The following is a 20,873-nucleotide window of genomic DNA, read 5'->3' on the forward strand; positions in this document are numbered from 1 at the left end:
AGGGTTCCTCCACACTTTTAACAACAAAACAGGTCTTTATAAGACCTAAAATGACAAAAACTAATTTTCAGATTAAATAAACTGTTTATGACATGTCAAATGGTACAGTTAAAATGAATTTTTGGTCAAAATTAATTTATTTAACGATATAGCACATTTATTGCCTTCAGCAGGCGTGTAAAGCTGATTGTGAACAGATAAATTATTTATTGGTGAAAAAAAATATTGATAAGTAACATAACAATAACATCTGATTAATAATAAATAATGTTTCTATTCATTCATATAATTGATCATTATAATTAATGATAATAATGTATAAATTATTTAAACTTTATTAAAAAGTTTAATCATGTATTATTTAATATTTACATTTAATTACTATTATCATTATTATATTTTAATTATTTCAAATACTATTAGCTTGAAGTAGTAGAGAAATATTTACTTTTTTGGTGCCTTTTTTGGTATAATATAAAAATAAAGGCTTTTAGTATTCAAATTACAGGCTTTTTAATAAGGGGAAGTTGTTGCACAAATATTCCAAAGTGTTGCTCATTTCAAACTGCATTTTTTGATCAATTCGTCCTTTACTCAACCATGCAAACATCTGCTGTGCTTCCCACAGGGGTACTGTAAATTCATATACATTCTCCAGTTAAGTTTTACACTTAATAGAACTTATTGTTATTTTGCGCATTTTCTTAAGTCTTTTTGGATTTGTGACAACAAAGACTTTGGTTGAAACACACCTTTAGCAGAAAAGTGAAAAACTACTCCCCTATGATACTGGGCCAAATGATCCCAGCACACAGCTGCTTGTAATCATTTGACACCAGCTCTGACACAGGGCAGAGCAAGCATGGATTTTTTGGACAGTGAGTGTTTAGGTCTGCGCCGCTTAGCTTGTAAAGTCAGTTGGAACAAACAGAAAAAAAGGGGTAACATACAGGTTTACATTAACTAAATCCCGCTTTTGGCTAAGACTACTTTTATTTACTTGCCCCAGTGGCCAGCAGGTTAAACAAATTCACCGCCTCAAAAACCCCTATATTTGGCTGGTGGTGGGTACCAATTTCCCACCCAGGTTAGTAAACAGATTCTCTATAGGATTTTTATCCTTTATACTATATAAAGTCTGATCATCCTCACATTTAGTATCCACTTTACAGGGCATAAAAACCCATATCTCTGCAAAGTGTCTGTCTTCCCTGCTTCTATTTTTTTAAACTTGATCACAACTAATTAATTATTCTGACAAGGCCTTAAAAGCTCTCAGCCTCCATTTATTTCAGCCAAAAGCAGTAGAACTTGTATCTTTCTTTGTAACCAATATGAGACAAATCTCAAACCCATTTTCACCTGAATTTGGCACAGATTGTTGCAGTTTTGCAAATAAACCTGTCAATTCCATCAATCTGGCTGCCAAGCTTCAACCAGCAATGTAGGGATCTATTTAATATTTACATAATTTTAAAATAAACGCTGGGCAAGCTATGCCATAGGTCCAGTAGTGCACACGTATCAACCCCACCAAGTGGATCTGTTCATGTGATATTAAAGACTAAGTGAAAAATAACTGAATAACACTTAGGGAGTGGGAGCTGGGATTTGATTGACAATCACGCTGAATATAAAAGAGCTGAACATTGGGGAAACAAAATATCTACCTGGACTGATACAGGAGGTAATTGCAAATTTCAACCTCATCTTGGTGAGCAAGAACCTTTATCCTAGTGTTCCTGCATTACCTTGTCTGGGTCCAAAGCAAAGTCTGAATCCAGGAGCTCCCCAGCGTCATCATCAGGGTCGCCCTCATAGATCTTGTATGCAGGATTTCCAATTTCAACATTCATGGCACCATTGGTCATTCGATGGTGCTGGAAGCCCTTTGCACTGCAGACAGACAAAGATAAATGAACAGATTAACTACCAATACAACCGAATTAGACCCTCATCTAAAAAATATTAGCCATTTTAGGGGAAAATACCTTGATTTGACAGACAGGGGTTGGAAAGAAAACTTAGCATAAACTAGGTACTGATGCAGCACCAACCACATACAATCCACACAATCAACACAACATTGATTAAAGGTTTTCAAATGAGCTTTGGACTAAAGCCCATTTGATTAAACACAGAGAATAAACTGCAGCATGTCTTCTGTAGAGAATGCTAGAATTTTAGTATTGTAAATATTCAAGTTTTTGCAAGCACATAGCATTAGCTTAATATTTACACAAAAGGGAGGCTACTTCAGAAAAAAATCAGGATATCCCTGTGTTGCTGGTTGAGAAACCCAGTAAGATGCAAACAGGCAAAGACAGGCAGATTTCTCCCCACTGAGCAACAGGAAGGACAAATAAAATGACAGAGTGTATCCAATCTGACTGGGTATGAGGAAAGGGAGGGGGTGGGATTTATGGGTCGACTTATAATCTATGTAACTCTAAGAAGTTACCGCGAGGACTGAGAACGAGATTTGCCCGGCCATAGAGACCTGGGAGGACAGGAAATAGATGGTTATCAAAGAGAAAGAGAAACAGGTGTGACGAACAGATGAAAAATGGAGTTCTGAATACACTAAGACTCACCCGCGCATTCTCCGTTTGTACCACAGGATGGCGCCGACTGCCAGCAGTGCCAGCACCAGCAGCAGGAGCACCGGAATAACAACTGAGGCAGTACCTGCAGGTGGAAAAATAATGTGAACAAACAGGGCCAAAGTACAGATTTTTCTGCAAACAATCAATTGTATGACTTACTTCCACTGGAAGTAGATGAGTCCACAGTTTCTGCTACAATGTCACATCTGTGTCCTTTCCAGCCCACAGGACACCTGGACAAACAAGAGCAAGAGTCACAAATGTGTTTTTATCATGACATGCAGCTCTCTTATTAGACAATTCTTCACCAGACATAATAATTCTGGTTGGCTATCAAATTGAGTAAATGTTCTCATTTCCCCTCTTGTTGTTGCTTAATAGAGCTGAGTGAGAGGATCTCTGACAAGTGAAAAAAAACAGCTCCCACGAAAGTCTTCACATAAAAATGAACACTCATTTCTTCTCGTTTATTGGGAGGTTGGCGCTTATGAGTCTGAGCAATGTCACAACAGCTTATCAATGTTTTTTGTTTTTTTTTTTTTTTTAATAAAAAACAGCTGAGGTTGGAAGGGGCCTATGCTTTAGGAGATGAGGAAACAGCTAGCAGACCATTGTGACAAGTTGTAGAACTACCCAGTAATTCAGCCATATTGGCAGGAGGGAACACAGGCAATATGAAACATTTCTAGAGTTGAAAGTGCCTTTTTTTTAATTTATCTGGGTAATATTGCAGCTCAATTTTCAGCTCAGGATAAATATCTAATAGAGGTATTACTAGCAGTTACAGGAAAGTTGTTACTGTCCATACCACCAACAAAGACTGACTATATTGATACTGTAACTGATACTGAAAGAATGCACAGGGAGGAAAACTTTTTGTGATACCAAGACATGGATTGTGTTTGTGACCTAGAAAGCTGATAAATTATCACATGAGCTGGCCTGAATTTCCATCAGTACAGATGTATAGAATGTAAAGATGCTAAACTGTTTGTTCTGTGTTGCATTGTTTGTTTACAAAACAAAAGTGCCAAAAAAGTTAAGGTGGATTTTGACCTAAAGTACCAGAAACTTTAAGTTCAGTCAGGACCACTTTGTCAACAAATCCACACGATCGCAGTTGTATTTTTCTTTATTAGTGGTTAGTAATTTGCACTTATCGCTGTTATTTATATTTGGCAGTGTGGCTGTTATGGGATCTCCTGCCATTCCATGAGCCTATGTGCAAAGCATGAGGCAGAGAGAAAAGCAGCAAAAAAAGAGCATAGCAGGCATCAATGAAAACACAAGGACACTGGTTAAGTCAGAAACTGAATAAAGGAGGAGCTGGGGTGGAGAAGGGTTGCAAAAAACAGCTTGTGGATGCTTGGTTTTATGAACTTCCCTTTAAGGAATTAGTTGGCTCCTGTGGCCTAAGGTTGTCTGTCCACTGGTGCCTAAAGTAATGAAGGGTCTTGGTCAGGGGAAAGACACAATCTATATGATATATAATTAGCATCTTATCAAATGTCCACAGCTCGATCTAAAAGGGGCAACTAGGCTTGGTCAGGGATCTTGAAGATGACTCATCTCTCCTCTGAAGGCCTCTTAAAATCTAAACTGGCTGAGGCTGGGAGAATGTGCTTTCTCTGATACGTGGCTGGATGTCTGATTTGACAATATTCCAGTGGCTTTAGGTGCTGTTGGAAATGCAGACAACAGGGGGCCACAGGAACCACGAGCCTTGACAAGAAGTCCCTGGAACCAAAAGTGTCTGGTACCTTCAGTCAAAAGGCACATTTACTAAACCATTAGAATACAAAATGATCTTGGTGGTCAATTAGCTCATTTAAGTCGAAGACCTAGTTACCCATTACAAACGTTCTATGCTGTAGCCCAACCCTCCATAGTACCTGGGCTTTTGGAGAGTACTAGACCCGAAGCAGGGATTTTTTAAGAGGTAGATTTTCTAATCCAAAACCAAATTTAAACCCTAGTTCCCACAGTCAAAAACCAGAGGTCCTAAAATGGCTCCTAGTTTCTGGGACAAAATCTTTTTACAATTTTATGTTCTATTGCGGTACTTTTTATTTTATTTTTATTTTTTAAGCTCTTTGACTTATTTTGTGATTGTATTGGTGTTTTTTTACATAAACTAGCTTTGGCCTGTCTTGCCAAATCATAACTTCTCCTGGATTATAAATAAAATTGAATGAAAACTCGTCAATGCCAGAGATAGGGACACTGAAAGAACATGGCAGCCCATTTTCTATGTTGTACTTTACTCTGTTCACAGTAAGAAAGTTATTTTTTTGTGTTTAGGATCGTTACACATTTTATGACCTGTGTTTGTGGGTGATGTCAGGTTATTATGCTCATGGTTTTGGTAAAGGGTGTGGGTGAGTGTCATGTCTTACTTGCACTGAGGCAGCAATGTACGAGTGTTCACTGAACATTGTCCGTGTGCGCAGTAGTCCAGACAGGTGTAGCAGCTGGGCTGGGTCTGACCATTGGGACAGCTACAAACACAGATAAAACATTAGTATTTGCCATTAGAAATATCAAATACAGATGCTGTATGTATGCGACCATGTGTTTTTAGCAGGTCACTGACATGCACAGTTTGTTCTGTTTTTAGCAAGATGTCCTAAAATAACTGGCAACAAATATTTACAAATCTAAGTATACCGTCTACAGTGTACTTACATGCAGGACACCTTGCTTGAGGGTGACGTCAAACATTTGCCCGTCCCACAGAACTGGCATTTATCAAGCTCACACTGATGCCCGATGTACTGAGAGGAGCACTGACAGACTTGGGTGCCATTGGAGGTTTGTAAGCAGGTTCCTCCGTTATGACAGAAGCCTTCACATTTACCTGAAAACAGAGACAGACATGAGTGCAAAATGTAACGGATTCAATTATATTTGGAAAGATTTTATTTGCATCAACTGTAATTTCTTTAAGAGTAAAACAAAATATATGATAGTTCTTTGTGATATGAGTCAGTCTTTCACGCCTAACTGTCAATTCAGAAGTACAACCAACCAGACAATACATAATGATTATTTTCTCATCTGTCCATTTCACATTACATAAACAGTCCTAACAGGCAATGAAGAAACATCTGACACCTACTGTATTGGCACTGGTCTCCACTGTACTCTGAGGGGCAGCTGCAGGTTGGCTGGTTGCCAAAGTTGACCGTGCAGTTGCCTCCATTCAGGCAGTAGTCTTGACAAGTTTGACGGTCACAGTTTGGCCCTGTGAAGCCCTTTGGACATCTGCAGGTTGGAGAACCTGAGACACAGGTAAAAGTTTAATTTAGACTTTGAAGGAGGAATAAAAATAAATGGCTTCAGCTACTGATAATGTAATAAGTTTAGAGGATGCAGAATTTTTACAGAAGTTTTCTTTTACTTGAAAGAGGAAATTTCCTGGTTTTACTCATTACACACAAAAATGAAGAAGTAGTATACAGAAATTGCATCCTGTCCTCTGTGCTTTTGGTTTGCGATTGCATAAGCAATTTTTAGTGCACACAAAATATTTAGCTTTGCTACTGTAACTGCATTTACTTCAATACATTTTCTACATTCTTATCAACTTATTTGACTGATTAACTGTCTTATTAGACACAAACTGCGCTGTGAAAACATGCCTATTTTTTCTTTGGTTTGTTAGGTTATTCAAAACCACAATGGAGGCCATTTCTTTTAAAATTTACCTCACCAAAACCCAGCGATGCATATGTGATCAACAAATGTTAACAGGATTTTGACACATAGGTTCCATCAAACAATATACGGCTTAACTGCAAAGTAAGGAAGGGAGGGTCAGGACAGTCAAGGCAGAGAAGTCATTCAGGGTATTGTAAAGCCTGTGCTTTTACCTGTGTGAGAAGCTGTGCATATGCCTCCATTCTTGCAGTAGTCCCTGCACAGATTGATCTCACACCTCTCTCCAGTGTAGCTGGGCTGGCAGCGACACTTTGCCACCTGATGGGCATTGAGGAAGCAGCTTCCACCGTTCTGACATTGAATATCGCAGGGCCCAGAAGGGGGAGCTGTGGAGGATGACATTAATTATAAGACACCATTTTTATGCAGCATTTTAAAGTAGAGCTACTCAGATGAAATCCCCAAGAGCTGTGATAAATTGAAAGTTTGGATATGTCTGCAGAACTCCAACTCAGCTGTGTGTGTGTGTGTGTGTGCATTTGTTTATTTTGTCTGCAAACTTACAAAACGGTGACTGGGTCGGGGTGGGTCTCTCTGCACATGTGCCATTGTTCGCCACATAGTTGTTAGGGCAGGTGCATACAGGTCCACTGGGGCTGAGCAGACACAGCCACTCACACTTCTTCCTGTCACATGGGTTAGTCACTGTGGCAAAGACAGATGAGATGTTAAATTTGAAACAGGTGATGAAAAGCCAAAGTGTAAAAAGACAAACACTCTTCACTTAGTGCATACTCAAAGTAAAGATCTAAAAGTCTACACAGGTATAAGATGCTCACTCTCTGGCTGTTTGTAACGGTGGTACAGGACGATGTCACTAGCGTGGTTGATGCCGGTGGTGAGATTTTCCACAGGGCCCTTTCCAAACTTGTTTACCCGGAATACTATATTATTAATATACGTGACCCCATAAATATGGTCCTCAAATATATCTATGCTGAATGGATGGAGCAGATCTGGGAAAACAAATATAGAAATTAAAAATTTCACATAAATGAATTTTGAGGTTTTGTGCAATTTATCAAAGTTGTAAAAAGAACCCAACTGTTTTTGATGCCAGAGACAGCAATGACAGGATCAGAGCCATCCAGACGGACGCTGCCAATCACTGAGAGTTTGGCATCAGCCCAGTAAAGACGCTCGTTGAAGTAGTCCACAGCCAAACCTATAGGAACACAAAGATATGAAAAACTAAAGTACGTTGAAATGCTACAGGCAAAGGATATTTAACAGGGAACCTAGAATTTCAAATGTCATTGTGTCCCTTTAATGAGAGTGCGGCTTAATTTTTGACTGACCATTTAAATGGCATTACATATGCACCATTAATCTGGCTGTTTTTTCAGTAAAACATTTTTTCCAACTTTCATTAAAACATGGCAGCACAGAGAAAACAGTGGGTGATGGTAAAGCTTGGCATCATCTGTCAGACAAAGACGGCAAAAGACAAATATGTATACAGTTGTTCGGCGTACAAGCTCGAACTTTATGCGTGCACACGGTGAAGCACTGCCCCTCAGTCTCCTCATAACTAAAGGCCATTCTCATACAGATGCCTGTCCTGAGTAAAGAAAGACTTCATACACTAGGATAAACAAAATCACTGGCTTTTACAAGAAGTTTGAGGGTAAAAAAAAACTAATATAAAGTTGATTGAGTGCTTACCTGTAGGCCACTGGATGTTCTCATGAACAAGAGTCTGTCTCAGGGTGCCGTCCATGGAAGCAGTCTCAATTTTAGGGTGGTTACCCCAGTCTGCCCAATACATGGTCCTGCACAAAAACAAAGAGTGTAAGGACATGATAAAGTAATGTCAGCAGAAATAGCCCCTGATTCTCATCAAGCTCAACATGGTCTCTTACCCTCTCTGAGGATCCACTACAATGGCGTAGGGCTCATCTATCATGCCAGAGATAAGGGTCTTGCAATGCTGGCCTGACATCTGAGCAACTTCTATCACATCCCGACCAGAGTCAGTCCAGTAGAGGTTACCAGCCACCCAGTCCACAGCTATCCCACGAGGCATCTTTAGCTCTTTGATCTGCATACAAGCAGATAAGCCCTTACAAGTTGGTCATGTGTTTGTGTGTGGGTTTTTGTAGAGGTATAGGCAAGAAAATACCCTGCTTTACCTGTAGGTTGGTGATCCTGCCTTCACTCGATCGCCGGTTACGATGAGAGGACAGTGATGTGGACTGGCCTGGAAGGTCATAGGAAGAGATGCGCCCTGTGTGCCAGTTAGTCCAAAAGATGCGGTTGGTCTTGACGTGTAGGTCCATAGCATCAATACGGACGCTGGCATCTCCTTGAAAGGTCTGCTCATAGCGCCAGTTGGGCATGCCAGGGTCTAAGCTGCGGATTTCATTGTCATCTGCGATGTACAGGATCTGTCGGCTGCTGTTCATGCCTGGAGGTGAAAGAGAAAAAAAATCAAACAGATGAAATTTAAAGCATTTACATTTGTAAGAACTTAAAAAGAGGCCAAATAGGATGACAAGTTTGATGCAGTTTTTTTCTCCTTACTGTCAGCTTTGCAGGTGTCATTGATCCTGGTGAAGTACTTGTTGCAGCTGCACTTGTAGGAGCCTTTGGTGTTGTTGCAGATGTGTGAGCACAAACCAAACTGCAGACACTCATTCTTATCTGAGGCACAGAAAGTCAAAAGAAAACACTGAATAAGTAGAGGTCAGCCTTCTTGTCTTTAAAGGTTAAACATTCAAGTGTAGTTATCTTGGATATCAGCTGAAACACTTTGTGTGCATGTACCTCCACAGGTGCGGTGTCCTGTCTTTTGGAAGCCTGGTTTGCAGGAGCAGAAAGAGTCTGTGCCATTTATGACGCAGTGGGCCTCATCTCCATCCCCACAATGAGTCCTGTTACTCCTGCAGTCGCTCAGTTTGGAGTCTGAACATAATGAAAGTCAGACATGAATCAGCATTTTTTAAATTGATTCTGAGCATTAAATCCTCAAATCTATGGTAAGCTGTGATAAAGAGTTTTACATAAGGCACCTGTCTTGCAGTCGATCTCATCAGACCCATAGTCCTCACAGTCATTGAAGAAGTTGCAGCGCAGGTTGGAGCTGATGCAACGGCCATTTGCACACAGATATTCATCCTTCTCACAAGTAGGAACAGCTGGAGAGGCCTCTGCAGACATAACAACACCAGAAATACTCAAACACAGGTCAGCCTCCTTCATTAAACTGAGAAAGAAGAGAACTCCAAAGTGCTCCTAAACTTACGGCAGTTTAATTCATCTGAGTTGTCACCACAGTTGTTGACACCGTCACACCTCTTTGACACTTGCAGACACACACGGTCGTTTTGGCATCGGAAAGCTCTTGTAGGTGGACACTGGAACCTCCCTGAGAGCAGACAAAAAAGACAAAGATGGGCCAAAAAAAACACTTAAGGACACAAGATGAAGACAGACAGGGATATTTTGTCTAAAGCAGATTGCTGCACTCACTGCACTCTTCAGGGTTCTCGTCTGAGTTGTCCCCGCAGTCGTCCTCTCCATCACACTTCCAGGCAAGAGGTTTGCACAAAGTGTTGTTACACTGGAACTCATCCAGAGGGCAGGTACGCCCAGCTAAGAAGAACAGGAAGGTATTCACTATACATGTTGCCTGTATAAAGCCTGATACAGATTTTCATAGTGATCTGCATGGTGTTTTTGTATACCTCACAAAATAAGAGTCCCTTTATAGTCATATACTTGGTTCTTATCTCTATGGGGTATTTGCAGATGATGTCAAATTACAGCAGAGAACTCAAGTGGGGGGGGCAGGGAAAAACACTTTTCTGTAAAGTGTAGGGATCATACCTAGTGTATGTAGAAATTTTCAGATAATAACAGTGTACAGGTCCATTTAGAGCTTTAACATACTAACTTTCCTCCATTCCAATTCAGTCTTTACCAGTATTCCTCACTTCCTGCCCCTCATCTGACATTCACAATATCACATGACTGTACAAAACCCGTAGGCAGACATGGATGGAAGCAAATAAAATTACAATAAAAATAAAAAAACAGCCCACGGCCACACAAATAATCTCTGACCTGCACTGCCACAGTTCTCCTCATCACTGCCGTCCATGCAGTCAGGGTCAGCATCACACCTCCAGCGGATGGGGATACAGTGTCCATTCTTACACTGGAACTGGTCGTTGTCACACTTCAGATCACAGCCATGCTGAGGAAACATCAAGCCAAAAGGCAAAACAGGATCAGCTTTCATATGTCAAAATTTAAAAATAAATTCTTAACACATAATTCACTTTAATCTTTTAGTTAGAACAAAGTTTTTTAGATTAAATTTCTGCACCTCATCAGATCCATCAGCACAGTCATGGTCGCCATCACACTTCCACCTCCCAGCGATACAGCGACCGTTTGTGCACGCAAACTCGCTCTCTGAACACTGTCGAGGCTCTGCAGAGAAAAGACAAGGTTCCTGTCAGCAACACCAGAAAACACCATAAACTGTGAGCTAAGGATGCCTTACACTTCATCACAAAACAGAGGGAGAGGACTGAAATAACAACAGACACCGCATGAGGCGATGTGAGGGCATGAAAACAGATCAACCGGTTTTTATTTCAAATTATGTTTAACTGATTTAATGTTTCTAAATTTTAAACTGTATGTTTGGTAATCATCCATTAAGAAAAAAATGAAGTCTAATGCATTAGTATCTTGTGGTAAAAGGTAATTACATCAATGTAGCAAATTTAATCTGTTAAGAGGTTCAATTTGCAGACTCGTACAGGTGGGGTGGGGTCAAAGAGGGACAGATGAAAATGAACTGAGGCACAGAGCAAAGAGACGACAAATATTGAAGTCTGTTGGCATATGAAGATGGAGTAACTTACCTCTGAATGCCAGCAGGGCAGTATGAAATGAAACAAACATCACATGAGGTGAGATGCAGCAGAAGTGACAGCGAATGGATGTTAGTATTGAACATGTGACTTAATATGATTGGTGAACAAGTTAAAGGTGCAAAATGAGAACGCTATGATGGAGTACAAGATGGGACAAGGTGAGATTAAAGATTTTTAAGTTATTGTCTTTATGCTAGATGTGACACTTACGACACTTGTCTTCATCTGAGTTGTCTCCACAGTCATTGTCATAGTCGCACTGCCAGCGACCCGGCACACAGCGGTTGTTTTTACACCTGAATTGGTATGGCTCACATGTCCTCTCAGCTGTGAACGTTACAGAAAATGATTAATTCAAAGAAAAACAAGCAGAAGCAGAAGAGCTTAACTCTTTTTAATGCAGTCATCTTATTCAAAAAGAGAAGATATTCTCACCACACTCCTCTTTTGGTTCATCTGATGCGTCACCACAGTCGTCCTCTCCATCACACTTCCAGCGAGCAGGGATACAGCGCCCAGAGTCTTTACATCTGAACTCGTCAACACCGCACGTCATCTGGGCTGAAGGAAAAATTCAGGGTTGGTTACATTTGAAAGCTCATTAGGCCAAATAGAAGTAAAGAAACAACAAAAATAAAAATGGCAGCCTTACTGCAGTTGGCGGGCTCATCAGAGCCGTCCACACAATCATTATCCCTGTCGCACACCCAGACACGAGGTATGCAGCGTTTGGTGATGGCACACTGGAACTGTGTTGGCGCACATGTGACCTCAGCTATAGGAGGTAAGATTTAGTTACAATGTAATATGTAATAGTAATCCGACATCAGAGTGGTAGCTGAGGTTTAGAAAAAGAAAACAGGAAAAAGCCTCTACTCACGACAGTCTCTCTCATCTTCTCCTTCTCCGCAGTTGTCCTGACCGTTACAGCGGAAGATGCCGGGGATGCAGCGGCTCGGATGGGAACATTTGAACTGACTTGGAAGGCATACGTGAATATCTGCAGTGCAGATATAAATTGTTGGAAAGAATTAAAATTTTGTTTTTTTAAGCTGTTTACTAAAAAGTTGTAATGACAAATATGCATACACACTGCAAAAAATGGATGTAGGAGGATGCAGATTTTTAAATAAATGAAAAAGCAACATGCAAAAATACAATTCTGTTAGACAAAATGTTAACATACCGCAGTTTGCTTCATCTGAGTTGTCCTGGCAGTCATTGTCTCCATCACAGATGTATGCAGGGTTGGTGCAGATGCCTGTTCTACACTGAAACTGCCCTGGTCTGCATTTGAACTCAGCTGTAGGAATAAAAATAAGATACATGTTTGTTTAAGGAATGTGGTGGTATCATGTCTGAATTTTTCTTCTCAAACACTTACGGCAATCTTCAGGCTCGTCTGACCGGTCACCACAGTCATCCTCGGTGTCACATTTCCACCAGAAAGGAATGCACTTGTCATTCTTGCACACAAACTACAGGAAGGAGGAAATTAATGTCATTATTGATATTTCATACCACCAGAGCTCTTCTGCTTCGATGGTGTTGACAGAGCAGGAGTAGGCCTCTATGGGCAGCCTGCCAGACGTCAATATGCAGTCAACAGACGCAAACAGTTCATCAAATAAATCACAACAAGACATGGAGATATGAAAATGAACTTATCATCAGTAGTATTTGAGTCATATTGGCACTAATATTTTCTCAGACTTCTTACCTGGCTCGCTGTACAGTTGGACATGCAGGTACGCTGATCACTAGCCAGGTAGAAGTTGGTGGGACAAGCACACTTGTAGCCTCCTCCAGGAGAGAGAAGGCAGAGGTTGCTGCAACCGCCATTGTTTGTCTGGCATGGGTGGTTGAGAACTGGGAAAGAAACAGAAATATGTTTAGTAGGGATCCAGGACATTATCGGCATGATATAGGTATCAGCAGATATGACCATTTCTGTCAATATTTACAACTGGTAATTTGTCTATTTAAATCTGTCTATACCAGCTGTAAATACTGGCTGCACAGAAAAATAAGTTAGTAGAGTTTTAGGCTGGACCAACAGACCTATGTCAATTGGAGTCTTTTTCTTTATTCATGATTATTCTGTACACTTTAAAGTGTTTAAAGAACTGAAATTTGTCATTTTTTCACCCCCAAATTTCAAATTGTGAGTTTAAAGGGCTTAAGTTTTAGGTCTGTACTACATTCGAAAATAGGTGTCAGTATCGGCTTCAATTAGTTTATAAAAATTGACATGTGGAGTAAAATTGGGATCTTTTAATTGTGTGTTCAGTGGATTGGATGTCTTTTCAAATTCAAATTTTTAAATCTATCAAGGCTTAGTACACTTTTAACAGAGTGTAACTCCAATGCATATTTCCTTTCTCTTATTAGATGTTAAACTGAAACTGAGAAATCTGCTCATCATTTCAGAGAAGGATATGAAAACAGTTTATGTTTCATTATACAAGCTGGGTGCCATATAAACATTAAAAATTCTATTTTGCCTTTGTGACACATAACCAAAAGTATTTTTCAAGCACACCTTGAGGCCCACTGAAACAGCTTCACAATCCACTTTTGGGTCGTGACCCACCAGTTGAGAACCAGTGGTCTAAGGGGTCACTTATTATTCAAGAATATACATTGTGCTGTGGTCTGAATTTCTTACCCTCGGGCTGTCGATATGGATGGTAAATGTGGATGTCCATTGGTCGATGTAGGGTGCTGATCAGGGTGGACTTGTTGGTGCCAAGCGTCTTGTGAGCTCTGTTGATGGATTTTGTCTCCCAGTCTGTCCAGTAGATGTACTCCTCAAAAAGAGTCATAGCAAAGATGTGGGGGATGTCCTGGCTGAGAACTGCAGAGCAACAACATAGGTAAGCAGATACAGTAAATCTGTTGCACAAAAAAAGGGTTGAGCATTGATAAAAAAGAAATTGATTTTTTTTATCTAATTAGGCCAGTTTAATGATCACATGTCAGGCTTTCTGTAAACAAACGTTCCTCATTGGCAAACAGTCCATGGTGCAGAAAAGAAAAAAATAAGTAAAAACATTTTTGTGTGCTGTAGCTAGAGTCTAAAGAAAAAGCAGGACAATATCAACATAGGGTTTCTATTTTAATCATGAAATTTTATTCTTCTGTGGCTGAGATGGTTGTATATCCCAAAGACAAACTGGTAGTATAAACTTCAACTATAGATGTGAAACCCAGTCAGGGTGGGATGCACATCTACAGTGGCTCCACTAATCTGCGTGTTATGTAAGGAGCTCTACGCCTCATTATGCTTTACACACTAATTGCCCTTTTTCTGCTCACATTTACCTCATTTCATGTGTTTGCCTCCAGTATTTGAGGTTGGTGCGTTATGGAAACACGCCATTAGTTTAAGCTGTAAAACAAAGCACGTCAAATACATCACGCATGCATGGAGCTGCTCACGCAAAAGCTTGGATGAAGTAAATAAAAACCTCTTTATGAAGTGATAATTGTTTTTAAGTAGATTATTACAAGTAAGGGGCTTTTAGAAATTAAATACTCTTATGAAGTGATGGGAGTATATTTAAAAAATCAGGCTGAGCTGTGATATTAGTTAGATAAGCATGAAGCCCCTTTGGTCAAACTTTATCCGAAAACAAACAGCCCAAGTCTTGTTATGCAAACACAAGGACAAGCTGGTGTTTTTATTGTATCTGTGAGAGGCTGTGTTACTCAGAAACCCTTCTGATGATCAGCACCAAAATGCTAAAAAGACTCAGATGTTTTAAAATGATCTAGTATTATTTTTCCCTTCAGCCTGCTTCCATCAGCATGGTTTTCCTGTTGAATTATTGTCAGATTAAACACTACAATGCTCTCTGTCAAGTGTCAACATTATTTACTATACCCACATCATGCACATTCTTAATCCCAGGAATTATAGGATGTCACAACTCTCTCTCTGTGTTTGGCAGAGCTAAGCGAATGAGAAAAATTTCAATACAAATGCCCGCTGCACTCCAGAATTCCTCTGCACGCCTGGTTGGTCGACAATATCAACTATTGTAGCGAGTGTGCTGTACAACTGAGCACTGTGCAGACGTCATACACGCCTGAGGCCTTGCTAGTCAGAACAATCTCTCCTATTCAGGGTTTCTGGACTCTAGTACAGCAGACTACAATCTGACCTGCCTGCTTCTGCTTGGGTGAAGCCCGAACAAGAAAGTGTAGATGCTCATGATGAGAGGAAACTAATTCAGACAGCTGACAAGCCCATTAGCCCTGAAGACTCTGAAAATTAGTCACAGCTAAATAAAATTCTCTTGATGTTTTGCTTTTGCTTGTTTCAGTGGTGGTGTTTAAAATATCATACAGTAGAAATGAAAATGGGACAGATAGTTTTTCACAACATTTACACTTCATTTGCAAATGGATACCATGCTGTTACAACCAGCTAAAAACCTGCAAATCTCTTAAGTAAGAGTGTTAAAGCTGTCACCTACAGGTATCAGTGAGATCGGTCTTGGTCACTTACCTGTGTGTCTGTTTTTACCATCCAGGCTGGAAAATTCAATATAATCCTCTCTTGCATCAGCCCAGTATATACGGTCATTGATAAAGTCCAGGGTTAGTCCATTTGGCCATGTGATCTTATCCTCTACAATGACACTTCTATTTGTGCCGTCCATCCCGATCCGGCCAATGTGAGGGTTGTCGCCCCAGTCCGACCAATACAGGTACCTAACCAGGGGTTGTTAATGATGGTGTTACAATTTAGAGAACCAGAATAAAAATTATACTCAGTTCCAAACATGGCCAAACAATTTCAAATTTAGGTGACAGATAATAACTGTGCTTCTTACCCATAGCGTACATCCACAGCCACAGCACGAGGTTCCCTCAGGCCGCTGTTGACCAGCACCGTGCGGTAGGCTCCGTTGAGTTTTGACACCTCAATGGTGTCCCGGCCTTTATCACACCAGTACAAGTTTCCACCAACCCAATCCACTGCCAAGCCATCTGGGTTACTCAAGGAGGTCCGATGTAAAACCTGCCAGTCAGTCACAGTGTTAGACATTTTATTTAAGAAGATTTAAAAAAACATGATATACTCTGGTTTTTAATCTGGCTACTGACGACCTGGGATGTTTTTGTAAGGGGAAGAAAGATCTGGTGTTTAATTTCTAAATTTGATCCAAATTCTTATCTTAGTTTCATGTCTTTTTTTGGCCTTAAATGTGTTTTGTATTTAATAACATGTTGGCATATATATATATTTTTTTTTAAGATTTATTTTTGGGCCTTTGCATGCCTTTATTTGATAGAGGAAGGACAGTGGATTGACTCAGAAACAGGAAAGAGAGTGGGGAGAGACATGCAGTAAAGGGCCACAAGCTGGATTCAAACCCGGGCCACTTGCGCTCATGGATAGCATCTTAAACCACCACCAATCCTTGAGTCTCATTTAGAATATGCAGTACTGGTGTCTTTACATTATTGCTAGTTAAAATCCTAACAAACCCTAAATTAAGCATTTAACACGCTTAGTATATCAGAGTACCTTTAATAAGAGATAATTAGTAAACAAGAATGGTCCTAGCAAACGTAGTTTATTAAAAAAATAAAATGCATTGTTAAGGAGTTAAACCTTCAGTCGTCTATTTTCTCAGTATCAATAGCCAAATCATTTGTTTTTTTCTGCAATCACAGTGACTCAATGTAGTCCTGTATTTCTCCCACTTGTCTTCTATCTGTGCTTTTAGCAGTTTAAGCTGTCCATTATAAAGATTTTCTCTACCATTGTTCCTGGGTAGGAGCATTTCACTCTAACCCATGTCTTTGTCAGCTTTTTGGCAGCTATCAACTGAAGTTTTCTTTTTTAAACTATATATCCCTCCTTTTCATGTACAGTTACTTAAGAAGAATTTAAATTACAGAGTATAATGAGGCTCATTTGAATATCATATCTGAGTAACTTTTACGAAGTATTCCGTTGTCAAAAAATTACAATTTTTATGACACTTCCAAAATATGTGAGTAATCTTCATCTAGGACTCCACATTCATACAATTTATTTTAATATTTATTTTTTTAAACTTTACTTCAGTCTTTTTTTTGAGAATTCCCTCCACAGCCATGAACTGGTGAATGTTTGATGTACTTTCCACATCAAGCCAGTCAATGTTAATTTTGTTGACTAAAACTATGACTAAAAATGTTTATTGAAAGACAAATGATGAGACCAAGGCTAGCTAAAAATAGATCTTTGATGACTACAACTGGTTAAAAGTTAGTTCAGTTCTCGTCAAGAAGACTAAAACGAGACAGTGTACAGAAAATATAATTTAGTTTTGTCTGACATTTAAAAATTGTTTAAATTTCTTCACTGTGGGTAAATCCGTCAAAACACAACATATCCGCAGGTCTTCTGCCTCACAGCTTTGGGTTGGCAGAGTGCATAGAACACACAAGTATAGTTTGACACCTGGTCTTGCAAAGAGAATAAATGTTTTGACTAAAGTTAAAGACTAAAAGGTCATCATTTTCTATGGACTAAAACTGGACTATAATGTTTTTGAGTTTAAAAAAATCATAATGGGAAGTAATGTCAAAAATGTGACAAAAACAAATGAACATTTTAATCTTAAGACTAAGACTAAAACTAAAATGACAAATAACTGTCCAAATTAACACTGATGCCAGTCAAGATCTGAAATTACTGTATTAAACTGTTCCCTGTTTTCTTTCATATACTGATTTGGATCATTCTTTAAAATTAATATTTGATTCAATACAGATGTACCTGTAAGTTTGATTCCTTTGTGTAATCCCATAATTAGAAAGCTCACACCATTCACTTCCTTGGTGAGGTCTCTTTTGATGTCTATAGTAATGTAGTCTCTTGATAGCAGATACCTGCAAAGTTTATACTTGTCTGAATTTAATTTATGTTTTGAAAACTCTCCAAATCCTCAATCTTCTCTTTAGTATATGATGCTGTCATTCCTTTTCAAAACCCATGGTTTGAATCCTAAATGCTGCCCTCTTCAGCACAATGGTTTCTTTTGTTATCATAAAACATAATTCTGGAGAAAACAATGCAAATTCTACATGACTGTATGTCCTTATATGCTTTTTTTTTATCTCTAGTAATATTCTGCATTGGACAGTCTCCAAACTCTTCTAATTTCTTTCCACATAGCTGTATAATCTTCTAAACTTTGGCCAGATTTATTTTAGGTTAATGGAAAATGGCAACATAGCCCTATTAAAGACAAAAATCAAAAAATAGTTCAGATCAAAAAACTTTAAGGGATAAAACTGACTATAAATTTTCATGTTTTTAAATTTAAAAAATAAAAAAAGTTAATAATATTAATTGTTCTTAGTTAATGGATCCATACATTTTCCTAACTTCCTTTTAAATCCTCTGTATTTATACATTTTAAGCAGTAATTATGATTAAAGCTCAGATTCATAGAGCTATTTTTATACACTGACCTCCATGTTGCTGCCATTCATACGCATGCGTCGGATCATGCTGCCCTGAGTGGTCACATCTGTCCAGTAGATCATCTGCTCTGAATAGTGGAAGTCCAAGGCTACTGCATTATTTAAACCCTGAAACAGATGTATAAGTTATTAACATGTGTATGGATAGACAATAAAGTTTTCATGTTTTTGTTTTTCAGCAGGTCAAACTGAGCACCCGTGTGTCACCTGTTTTATGAGAGTGTAGTTGGAACCATCCAGGTTAAGTTTCCTCAGGTAATACCGGTTAGCAAAGATCAAGTATGGCTCCTCCTCTACAAAAACAGACAGAGAACATATGCTTTAAATTTGAATTTTCTGTAAGACAACAGTAAATTCAAAGCACACACAAACATGCCTTACCTGATGTGGACTTGCAGATGGTTGGGTCATTGGGGCTGATTTCAAAGCCGTCCACGCAGAGACAGTGGAAGCTGCCGTGCGTGTTGATGCAGCGCTGAGAACAAGGGTAGGTGGTTGTGCACTCGTCTATATCCACACACGTCTTCCCGTCTCGCTTAAGCTGGAAACCAGGGTGACACCTGCACTGAAGGGGCCAAGAGCACAGCAGAAATGTCAGAATCTCACAGCCAACAGCCTCTAGCTCTGGTGAAACGAGATAAATTACAAGCGCCTGCCACTGCCTGATACTAAAAATCTGTCAGTCAACCTGATAGGTGCCTTTTGCCTCTACAAAAAGCTCATTTTAGCCTGATTTTTATTTAATAAAAATCAGGCTAAAATATCTACACTCTGACATTAAATTTGCCTGCAGCTATCAAATTAATGCTGCATTAAAAATATTTTAACAAACAGAGGGAAAAGGATAAACTAACATTTAAACTGTTTTAAAATAAAAGACATGGACATAATCTTAAATTTCATGGTAAAAAAATATCGTAAGTAGTTTCAATCTGCTTTAACTCTCATCTTACAAGAATAGTTGTATTTTGAAAGAATTTAAACACATACACCCTCAAACCAAGAGCACATCAAATTCACACTTGACTTCTTGGAGTAAATTAAGCGGATATACGCACAAAGAAAACCACACACCGCAAATCTGTGACAGTTAAGTTAGATATGTTGTGTGAACACCAAATACTGACTCATTCTGCAAAACCCTCAATTCCCCCAGTGACTTAAGAGCAAATTCTTTTGGAGTGTAAATTGTTCCTTATCATTTTCAAATGAAGCTCCAACCGCAGGAGCAACGCCACAAACAAGAGAGTTCACACAGAGTGCATGCTGTTCTAAAACTGGCCTCCTACTTTCAAGACAGAGAGCTGATATGTTTTTGTCTTATATAACTGGATGCCTGAGGAGAGCAGTTCCTTACATTATTACTTCAGCTCCTCTCCAACTCAGCATTAACAGCATGCACCTCATCTGTCTGTGAGGTAAGTGTGTCTGCATTACACACATCATTTCTGCGCCAAAAAAAGCAAGTCCATGAAGCAACTCTGTTTGTTGTAGTTGCTCTGGAAAAGCTGGCAGTAAAGCAACTCTTCAAACCCCTCTGGATCGCAGACGATCCCAAGCGGTAGCGCATGCATTGTTTACATTATCTCAGGAACCATAAGACAGATCTCTATGGAGTAAATTATGATCTGAAGCTTTTTTTTTTGATGATCTACAGATGGCTTCTGGCATTTATATCCTTTCAAGAATATTTTTAATGCAGGAGCAAAGCGCAGTGTTTATCTAGAGCGTTAATACTATAAATCGACATTGCTAAATCCATGATAATATGACTATCATGTTTTTCGTGATGAAAAACTTAGCAGTGTTGCCATCAGTCCTCTAATTTGACACTGGAAGTAAAAGACAACATATTTCTGTTTTACCTGTCAGCCAATCACAACGCTCAACTACTCTATTGTTTTCTTGGCGGTTGCAACTGATCAGGGACAGCTATAATAAAAAGATGGCAAGTGGGTTCCTAAAATGGGATATATACAAATTTTACGCACTTCAATACCTTAAATTAGAATTTTTTTATGGAGATAAATAATAGTGATGGCTTCTGTTGAGCGTTTGTTAGAAAGTTGTTACTTTTTCTCCAGATAGATGAGGGCCATAGGAACTTAATGTAGATATAAGAAGGCTTGTTCATTGTTGATCTGGGTGTCATATGTATAAAAAAGTT

General features: G+C 39.2%; 1 protein-coding gene across 1 annotated transcript in view; it reads right to left on the reverse strand.

Annotated features, from left to right (window-relative positions):
• Positions 1–20,873, reverse strand: part of lrp1ab (low density lipoprotein receptor-related protein 1Ab) — a 122,755-nt gene that overhangs the window by 1,806 nt on the left and 100,076 nt on the right. The window contains exons 56-88 of the mRNA XM_041798471.1: positions 19,088–19,271; positions 18,914–18,999; positions 18,695–18,814; positions 16,057–16,244; positions 15,729–15,934; positions 13,884–14,072; positions 12,936–13,084; positions 12,600–12,693; positions 12,402–12,518; positions 12,096–12,215; positions 11,868–11,990; positions 11,651–11,776; positions 11,426–11,542; positions 10,657–10,763; positions 10,392–10,524; positions 9,798–9,920; positions 9,571–9,693; positions 9,338–9,475; positions 9,093–9,230; positions 8,850–8,969; positions 8,459–8,733; positions 8,189–8,367; positions 7,992–8,098; positions 7,372–7,491; positions 7,106–7,282; positions 6,831–6,971; positions 6,479–6,652; positions 5,725–5,886; positions 5,292–5,463; positions 5,003–5,104; positions 2,766–2,839; positions 2,595–2,688; positions 1,752–1,896 (exon numbers count right to left, since the gene is read on the reverse strand). Of these exons, the coding sequence (XP_041654405.1) occupies positions 1,752–1,896; positions 2,595–2,688; positions 2,766–2,839; positions 5,003–5,104; positions 5,292–5,463; positions 5,725–5,886; positions 6,479–6,652; positions 6,831–6,971; positions 7,106–7,282; positions 7,372–7,491; positions 7,992–8,098; positions 8,189–8,367; positions 8,459–8,733; positions 8,850–8,969; positions 9,093–9,230; positions 9,338–9,475; positions 9,571–9,693; positions 9,798–9,920; positions 10,392–10,524; positions 10,657–10,763; positions 11,426–11,542; positions 11,651–11,776; positions 11,868–11,990; positions 12,096–12,215; positions 12,402–12,518; positions 12,600–12,693; positions 12,936–13,084; positions 13,884–14,072; positions 15,729–15,934; positions 16,057–16,244; positions 18,695–18,814; positions 18,914–18,999; positions 19,088–19,271 (4,623 nt within the window). The remainder of the gene's footprint in view (positions 1–1,751; positions 1,897–2,594; positions 2,689–2,765; positions 2,840–5,002; positions 5,105–5,291; positions 5,464–5,724; positions 5,887–6,478; positions 6,653–6,830; positions 6,972–7,105; positions 7,283–7,371; positions 7,492–7,991; positions 8,099–8,188; positions 8,368–8,458; positions 8,734–8,849; positions 8,970–9,092; positions 9,231–9,337; positions 9,476–9,570; positions 9,694–9,797; positions 9,921–10,391; positions 10,525–10,656; positions 10,764–11,425; positions 11,543–11,650; positions 11,777–11,867; positions 11,991–12,095; positions 12,216–12,401; positions 12,519–12,599; positions 12,694–12,935; positions 13,085–13,883; positions 14,073–15,728; positions 15,935–16,056; positions 16,245–18,694; positions 18,815–18,913; positions 19,000–19,087; positions 19,272–20,873) is intronic.

The sequence above is a fragment of the Cheilinus undulatus genome, linkage group 11, assembly GCF_018320785.1.
Source record: "Cheilinus undulatus linkage group 11, ASM1832078v1, whole genome shotgun sequence".
In the NCBI taxonomy this organism is placed as follows: domain Eukaryota; kingdom Metazoa; phylum Chordata; class Actinopteri; order Labriformes; family Labridae; genus Cheilinus; species Cheilinus undulatus.